The following is a 9,117-nucleotide window of genomic DNA, read 5'->3' as shown; positions in this document are numbered from 1 at the left end:
GGTTTGACTTGAAACACGTTCAAGTATCGTAACCATTGTTCCACCAAGTTGCTCTTGCCACTGCCCGAGGGTCCGGCAATGATCACACCACTTGGTTGTCGTATCATCCTTCCCACGGACGAGGTAGACGTCTGTAATGACCAGTGGCACCTTTGGCTCCCATTCGTTTATACCGTTTATCACGTCCCAATTTATAACCGATTTTGGCCGCTTTGGTCAACACGCCAATGATTCCGCGCCCGTTTTGAGGAAATCGCCATCGTTGGGAGATTCTCAAGGGTTTTCTTTTTCTTCTTCTTCTCGGCATACCGTCCAATACTCGTGGTATAATCGAGGAGACGCTGACTGAATGAGGTGTTCCATACATTCCCTTAAATACGATTCACCCATGGTGTCCATGTACGCTTTAAGGGACGCCCATTCTCTATCTTGAGCCAATTGTCGGGCTAATGTCCAATGATACCCATCCCAAGCATCATTGCCTCGGACGGTTTGGACGCGTTCGATGGGATGTAACCACCAATAAAGAGATTCTTTCAAAATGAACGCATCGATCACGCGCTGCACATCGCCGCGTGTAATCATGATGAAAAAATGACACCTCTTGTTGCTGGACTTGCCTTTTTGTTTTTATGATGATAAGACACTACACACATTTGACAAGTAAATCACGTTTTTATTACATTTTATTACAAAGCAGAAAGGCCTGGCGGCTCAAATTACTTTGCCCGTCTGGTCGGGCATCCACTTCATCTTGTAATTCACGTTTAATCACCCGTTTCAAGTCTTGGGCTACTTTCTGATCATTCAACACTAAATTATCGGTACTCCAACGTGCCAAAAAGTCCTTATAGGACTGTCCTTGCGCTCTGGCTTTCAGGAAAAATAATGCATAATGGCCACAGGTCTGACTATCCATGGCTTGCAGGGTAATGTCACTGCGGGTTAGGTACTTCCATTGACTCCACCACTGGTGCAACTCTGGATTTTTGTACACGCGCAAGGGTAGACCATAACTGTCAAAGATTTCGCACTTGTTTTGTTCCGTCCACATCCCCAACCAATGTTGTCCGGGTTCACCCGCTGGATCCGTGTTGACAATGTAGGCCGCGCGGACGGTTTGGGGAGGTGATGGGGGTAGCTTATCCGCTGGGTACACACCATGAAACACGCGTCGTAATTGAGGATCGTCTAAGGCCAAGGCCCGCAACACAGTATCGCTGAGCGCCACAAACTCCATGGCTGGCTTCTTCTGAGACCTGTTCAGCCGTTGATGTTGTACTTTATACCTCCCAGATGATTAATCTCGTACGCGTTTTCATACTCGCTCCACACCAACACAGTAATGTTGTGATTGACAGCGGCCCTGAAATCAATCACCAGTCGCACATTGCCCGATTGACGGGGGTTGCGATACTGAGGGTCATCGGCTTTGCCGCTTGGCACATTGTTGAACATGAACAACGTGCAGTTGTTCCCCTGTCCCCAATCACTGGGCAACAGCATGGGAATCTTGTCTTCATTGTAGGAACCCATGGCTTGTAGAAAGCGATCGTAGCCCAGCAGATCTTCATAGGCTTGATCTCCTGTTAGTTCTAGGGTTCTGTAAGGATATTCTTCTCCATTCAAACTCTGTCGTACTTGGGTGACCCCAAACTTTTCAAAGGCAAAGGGGTATCTTTGTAGGTCTCCATTGAAGGCATTGGAATGCAGCAACCCCACTATCACTCGATCGGGAAATCGACCCACAAACACATTGTCTTGTTCCCACTGGGTAGTTCTTCCATCAAAGGAGAAGGTGCGGATTTCACTTCGAACCACTGGGTAGCGCACAATCTCTTTTCGCAGTTGTCTTTCTTTTTGCAGTCTGACATAGACACTCGCGTTCAAGGTCACTTTTCGCATTAGTAAGGTGACTTTGATGTCATTATTATGAATGACAGGAAATTTCTTGGCAACCAAGGTGCCTTTGTTGGGAGTACCCATCAAGTAGACAGAGTTGGGGTTCAGGAACAATTCAAAGTCCAGCTGCACACCGGGCACCAAACATTTACCCGTCTTGAGGGGTGGTAAATGGGGACGGATGATAAAGGTGTGCCAATTTTCGCTCAGCAACCGACTGGTCAAGGCTCGCAATTCTGTATTTCCACTCCAAGCAGCAGCAGTAGGGAGATCGGAATTGGCACCTGTGGTTCCCATTTCTTCAATCACATTGAGTTGATTCACCCAGCCTTGAGGGGCTAACTTGGTGGCTCCTTCTTCTCGGTTGTAATTTACTAAGGTTTCCAGGTAGGCTCTGTAATGGTAGGTATTGCTCTGTTCAGTCATGAGGACGCCATTCATGCTCATGGTAATATCTCGAAAGATAGAGTGGGCAAAATTGTTGACGCAGTAGGTGTTTCTGGTATTGTTACCATCGGAAGCGGCCAAATCGGCTTTTAATCCTAGATACCCAGTAGCAGGATCAGTCAGACGTACTTTGACTTGGAAACGGAGTTCGTTGAGATCATAATAATCTTCCGAGGCCGGGATGGAAAACGTGATGGGTTGTATTCCCGTTAAGGCAGGTTGAAACGTCACGTCCCGGGAGGCTTCGTACCGGTAATCCACATCTGGGACATCAAACAAATTGAGCGACATGTTTTTTTTTTTGTCAGTCCCAAGTCCACTATGAGAGTGAAGACGTTCAACGTCGTTTCCTTTTTATAGCGTTTCGGCGTCGAGCCATGGTGAGCACCCAATTAGGGTCCTCCTGGTAGGTAGAGGGGCTCATCCATGGATTACGCATTCGCATGCGGGTGGACTTGCCAAAAATCGTACCCCCTTTCATCTTGCCACGTTGCTTCAAGTGTTTCATCATCCATGGCTCCAATGCTGGGGAAGACGAGTACATGAAGGGGTAGCGCGCTGTGGTAGATTTACCAAAGATAGTCCCTCCCATTTGATAGGGTGAAATGAACCGGCCTCGGGCCCGCTGAAGTCGAATACGATTTTGCGTTTTGAGAAATCCTCCAATGCGTACCATGATTCACAGTCCAAAAATATCCTTTACGCGTTGACTGGCTCTTTTATAGGTATTTTTAGCGGTTCGATTGGCTTTGTTTTTTCCCACTGTCCAGGCCAGAGCGGGGGCTTTGCGTTTCAAGCCGCGTTTAATTTGCTCTCCTCGATTCGACAAGGTGTCAGCCAAACTCAGTCCTTGTTGGATATCTTGGAGTCCCGCTTGGGCTTGCTGCACGATGAGAGGACCGGCTAGTTTGATCAAATCTTCCGCCAATCCTTTTCCTTCTTGGGTCGTCACCACGGGTGTGTGGTAGCGCGTTAAACTACCTCCTCGCATCTCTGTTCTGTTTTTGTATGGTCTTCACGCAGGTGTGCGTGGTGGTTTTTATAGCTGTTTGAGACCTATCGTCACCAGAGTTTTGCCTGGGGGTAAAATGGTCAGGGGTCCAGCAGTATTGGCAATCTCCACTTCCAAGATATCCAATTGGTTGCTTCGCACTTTGATCCATTGATGGTGCAGGGGTTCCGCCGTACTTTCTCCCTCGCCGGTTCTCAACAATTGCACTTCCCGCAATAGGGGAAACTTGCCACTACCCACGATGGTGGATTCCACCAGGTCGGAGTACACCATGACCGTGCGTTTGCGGGTCCCCACTGCTTTTTCAAAGGAGGCATTCAGGTTGTTAAACTGCCATTCCACCATCCTAGACAGATGAAGCCTCTTATTTTTCACTACAAACATGAGATCCATCACCTCATTGCTCACATCAGTCGGTTGCGTCCCGATATAATGCTCACCATTCCAGTTGAACAATGTGCGATAGGAGGCACCGCTTGGCGAGGTCCGGCTATCGTACGTCACTGTAGGGCAGGTAAATTGCAGATTGGGGCCCAATTTATGATCTGCCCAACCTTTGGGTTTTTCGACGAAGCCAAACGTTTCTGCCACCCCTAGATCCAGGGAAAAGGCGCTCGTGGCTCTGGTCTTGTTGTTGTTGAACAACTCTCCTTCAGGCACAGCATGCAAAATCAGGGCATTGTCTTTCCAGCTCATCATGGGCATCCAATTCTTTTTTAAGCTGACTATAGGTTTGTCATCTCCATCATAGGTCTCGGCATAATCTTTTTCGTACATGAGTTTTTGCATAGTCATGTTGTGCACTTCTTGCATCACGCGTCGCCAAAACTCATTGCCAGAGGTCACAGAAAGCTGGGCACTCATAATATCTTCTAATTCCACAGTATACTCCTTGGGCTTAAGACTGTAACGTAGATACCCTGAAGTGGATGGGTTGCCCGTATCTGTCCATTGGCGCGTCAAGTACGTGACGCTAAATTTGACGACTTCGGTATGAGGATCCGTGGCAATGACGGCATTGCTCTGTCCTTGATCCGGGACGGTCAGAGACATCAACGAGGCATGCCATCCCTCGCCCGGCAAGATGAGACGTTCGGGCAGACGAACCTTGAAACTGTTGTTGGCATTTTTTGGAAACTCGTCGGTTGGATCGCTGATGAGCGTGAGACGTTGAATTTTATTCATGATGAAGATACTCGTCTAAGGGTGCGTGGAAGTCCTTTTATAGCCACTGAGCCACTTTCTGTTTGCTACGAGGAACCCGTCCCACTAAGGAATTGAAGGTTGATTGTTTTGGATGAAAGCATACTTGCCGAGCAATGTTGGGAAAGGCCTGCGCTAATTCCATCAGCGTTAAGCAAGTTTTTGGTTGGCGGGGTTTTTTCTTCTTCTTCATGGGTGGATGACGACCAGCGCGCCGACGTTGTTTCTTTTGGGCTGCCGTGTAAGAACGAAGAGCTTGTTGACCAAAGACGACCCCAGCCATTCTGTTGACTTTGGCTCGTCTTTGTTTCGCGGCTTCTTTGTTAATGAACTTCATCATCTCGACCTCATCCATGTAGGGTGACGTGTCACTGGCTTCAGTGGGTATTGAGTCCAGAAACCGTGCCCTTCTTTTTGTACGATGTCTTGTTTGTTTTCTTCGCACCATGGGCTGGAATCCAACTATCGTACTTGGCCGGCCACCCTTTCCAACGCACTAACACGTTGCGTCCTTTACGTTGCAAGACTTTTTCGACCCGAAATAACGAGTCATCCGACACTTGCACTTTTTGCACATCGGGTTCGTAAAAGGTACCTTTTATAGGCGTACCGTCCCATTCACTGAGTCGATAGGTCACGATGGGATGTCGACGTACATGCGTGACCACAAACACTTCTTCTGTCCATCCAGGTAGATACCCTTTTTGAAAGGGTCGATGTTTCTTGTTGAGGCGTACGCGATCACCCACCCGACATTTGGGAGGTGGTGTCTTTTGTTGTAAGCGCTTACCGTAGAGTCTGTCCCAAACTTCGGGCACGGTTTTTTCCGTGACTTGATGCGGAGCCATGCCAATACTCCGATGATAGGATTGATTGTACGAATGGATTAACGGTTGTAACACGTCCACATACCGTAACGTATTGTGCGCCGTAAAGTAGCGATACATCCGCTGTTTTAACGTGCGATGCCATCTTTCCACCACGGAGGCCTTACTATCCCCATACGTTGAAAAATGATCCCAGTCGTGTTTCTTGAACCAAGCTTGCACCCCTGCATTATAAAATTCTTTGCCTTGATCCGTCTGCACGCGGAGTGGTTGTCGAGGTGAGGCTTGTCGGCGAATTCCTTCCAACCCTCGTATCATTTCTTTACTGTTTTTGGATTTGATAGGAATGGCCCACGCATACTTGGACAACACATCAATCACAGTCAGCAAATATTTGTTGCCCTTATTCCATCGACTGAGTTTTTGCATGTCCACCAAATCCATTTGCCATTGTTCGTCTCTGTCAAACACCAGGGTGGGAGTGGTAGGGAAACGACTCCGTCGGGGTTTGTGTAACGTATAACTGAGCACGGATTGTAGAATTTGTTGCGCTAGAGGAGTTTTCAATTTGTGGGCTTTGGCAAAGAGGTCTACCCCACCCAAAGCCCCTTGTTCATGGGGATCCTCGTAAGCGCGTGCTAACGACATAGCGCACTGACACAGATGGCTTAAGGGCCTTTTCTTTAATAGTTTTTGCAAAACAATGTTTCACTACCTTCCTTTTTTTTTTTTTATGAAAAAAAAATGGTACCTTCTCTTCTTTCTCTGAGTTTCAGCAAAACTAGTTCAACGTTGTTGGGCGTGATAGGTGCATCCATATCAATGTCCGAACAGTTTTTTTTTTTCCAATACAATGTTTCTTTGACCTATCTTCTCAGAATGCTTGCACTTGTTCTCTGGGACGTCACAGCAAAGCATGAAGCCATTGCGTTCCTGCTCTGAGAAATTGGTTTTTTGCAAATAACAATACCACCAACTCGTCTTTTCTCATGTTATCCAATATCGGATCAACTCCAAGAACGAGGGTAATTGAGACCCAAATTGATCTTCAATGGTAAAATACCACTCTTTGGCCAACGGAAACTGTTTGAGCCACACCACATACGTGACAAATCGAGCCCAAGTGATGACCTGCGTCTCTTTAAAGACTTCCACCGGATCTCCCCAATTATGCAAAACAGGTTGGCGAGAATATTTTAAGAATAAACGAGTGCAAAGAAAACGAATTAAACGCCAACGCAAAAGACGCCACATTTTTTTTTCTTTTTAAAAAACAAACTTTAATCAACAACTCACTATATACATTTTTTTTCTACGCAAAACTAGCTCGAAGTTCATTCCATAAAAAGACGGGTCTAAAAATATGATATTGACGCGTATATTCATTGTCCTCATCATAATATCGAGTCAATGTCTTGTCTCCAATGATTCCGTGAGATACATGATAACCGGTCAATAACCTATCATAATGATACTTGCATGCTCTTGGACGGTAGATAGATTCCACCAGATATCCAAACACATGGATTTTGTAAAAAGGAAGATCAGTTCGAGGAAACATGCCTTCGTGACTAGAGGCTACACGATATAATTTTCGTCTTCCCATCAGGTTACAATGTTCACATCGAAATTGATTCAAACCCAAAAAGTCCCCATTAAGTACAAGAATATTTTCAAATGTTTTCATGCTCGTCAATCTATTTCCACAATCCCAACATAGTAGATCCTCTAATGGACATAATTGTTGATGCAAGGCTTTCCATCCCATCTCATTCCGTGCGTGGACCATCGCTCGCCAATAAATACGTTCTTGAATAAAATGGGGTAACTTTTTCCAGGGCAATGTCTCATCAAAAATAGACTCCATGAAGTTTCAAAGGTGGACCATAGTTGGATAGTCCCGAATACATGGATGAGCAACCTCTGCGCGGGCCGCCGCCGCCGCCTTCGCGCGCGCCGCCGTCTTCACGCGCGCCGCCACCGCCGTCTTCGCGCGGGACGCCCCAGCCTCCTGTTTTCATCAAATTTTTCTTTTTTTCCTCCAGATCTGCTTTCAGGTCGGTAAAGTACTGTTGATAGGCCATTTTCTTGCAAGCTTCCTTCAATTCTTGGGCTTTTCGTTTGGCTTCTTCTCGACTGGCTGGCACGGGTAACTGTTTGAATTCAAATCTCATTTCATCTTGCCACGCAGCATTCTTGTTGGTAAAGGGTTCATCAAACCACTGGAAGTAAGGGCACCTCAAATCTTTCATGAAATTGTTGCAGCTCAAGTACAAGCGATTGGGGTTGCTTTCCGATTGACTGAGTTTCAGCACAGGGGTGAAATGGCAGAAACATTGCAGAATGTCCCAACATTCCACCACATCTGGACTGGGTGGTGTGTAATGCAGGGCTTGTACATAAGCATCGAGATGATTCCCAAAGAGGAACACGGGGCAATCTAGGTCAGGGCAAAACAAGACTTCTTGTTTTGCAATATCATCGGGTGGTTTTTTTCGAGTGAGAGGTTTCAAGTGGAAGGGACAAGTGAGCAAATCCACCACGGCTAAAGGTGCACGAGGAGGACTTCCAATCTCAGGAATCTTGTCCACTTCTGCCATTAATGCTTGAATGGCTGCATCTTTTTCTTCCACCCATTGTCCATCTTTCATCACAAAACTCTTTTCCACCACAATCGGTTCGGGTGTTTCTTTGGCAGGATCCGTCTTCAAGGCAGAATCCGTTTCCCATTTGGGTTTTTTCTTCTTTTTTTCTTTGGAGTCTGGTTTGTCTTTCTTGACATATTTTCGCTTCAAGGGTGGAGCCTCGACAGTGGTGGCTGACTGCATGATGCAACTGATAAAATTGGCGAGTGGCTCTGAGACTATATAAGCACGATCACCTGATCTTCAACCAATCATTTTTTTTTTGTTTCAACGCGCTAGCGGGACAACTGGATTGACTGGTTTTAACCTGTTTGTACTGGTTTAACTTGTTTTTTAAAAGAAACCTGTTTAACATGTTTTGCAAAACGAGTATATTACTAGTGATTCTCAGTCATTTCTTCATTCTAACCATGGCTTCCTCCAATCCTTCTCCAGATGCTGCCAATACATGGACACATTTCAGGAATTTTGTGGAGAAAAAACACGAGTTTGTAGAAGAACCCATGGAACATCCAGCGGGTGAAAAATATACCATTGTGACGGGTGGAGCCCAAGGAGCGGATGAATATGCTGAACGCTTGGCTTTGGCGTATGAATGTCGATTGGATATCAAAATAGGACCCAATCATCCCAGAGCTAAATGTATTAGTCCCATTCAACCCACTGAAGCCGACCTTTATCATGCTCATGAATCCATCAAACGAGCCAACCAAACGCTCCAACGTAAAAGTCCTATTGGCACGGCTACTTACTTTGAAGAATTAATGGTTCGAAATTATTTTATTGCTAGACAAGCTTATGCTTTGTATGCCTTTGGGTACTTAGACGCCAACAAGACGACGGTCAAAGGAGGAACGGGTTGGACCGTTCAACTGGCTTTGGATATGGGGAAACGCGTGTACCTGTTTGACTTGACGGACAACCAGTGGTACGAGTTTATCTATTATCATCTACAAAACGGTTCGTATGTGAAAAAATGTCAATTTCAACTCTTGAAAAGTGCTTGTTCCCTCACTCTCTATGATCATGTGGGGATTGTAGGATCGAGAAACTTTACAGAACAAGGTAAAAAGGAGATGAG

General features: G+C 46.1%; 2 protein-coding genes across 2 annotated transcripts; both read right to left on the bottom strand.

Annotated features, from left to right (window-relative positions):
• Positions 1-1,263: 1,263 nt before the first annotated feature.
• LOC140925499 (uncharacterized protein F54H12.2-like) lies at positions 1,264-2,640 on the bottom strand. Its single transcript, XM_073375442.1, has one exon. It carries the CDS (start codon positions 2,638-2,640, stop codon positions 1,264-1,266), a length of 1,377 nt encoding a protein of 458 aa, XP_073231543.1.
• Positions 2,641-4,941: 2,301 nt separating this feature from the next.
• LOC140925498 (uncharacterized) lies at positions 4,942-6,039 on the bottom strand. The gene has a single exon (XM_073375441.1). The coding sequence runs from the start codon at positions 6,037-6,039 to the stop codon at positions 4,942-4,944; it is 1,098 nt and encodes a 365-aa protein (XP_073231542.1).
• Positions 6,040-9,117: the final 3,078 nt, after the last annotated feature.

Source organism: Porites lutea, unplaced genomic scaffold (assembly GCF_958299795.1).
Source record: "Porites lutea unplaced genomic scaffold, jaPorLute2.1 SCAFFOLD_59, whole genome shotgun sequence".
Taxonomy (NCBI): domain Eukaryota; kingdom Metazoa; phylum Cnidaria; class Anthozoa; order Scleractinia; family Poritidae; genus Porites; species Porites lutea.
Note: the sequence above shows the minus strand (reverse complement) of the source record. Positions and strands in the feature narration are given on the sequence as shown.

Bases quoted from the DNA above. Each gene is read 5' to 3' on its own strand.
- LOC140925499 (XM_073375442.1), bottom strand. From the start codon at position 2,640: ATGTCGCTCAATTTGTTTGATGTCCCAGATGTGGATTACCGGTACGAA.
- LOC140925498 (XM_073375441.1), bottom strand. From the start codon at position 6,039: ATGTCGTTAGCACGCGCTTACGAGGATCCCCATGAACAAGGGGCTTTG.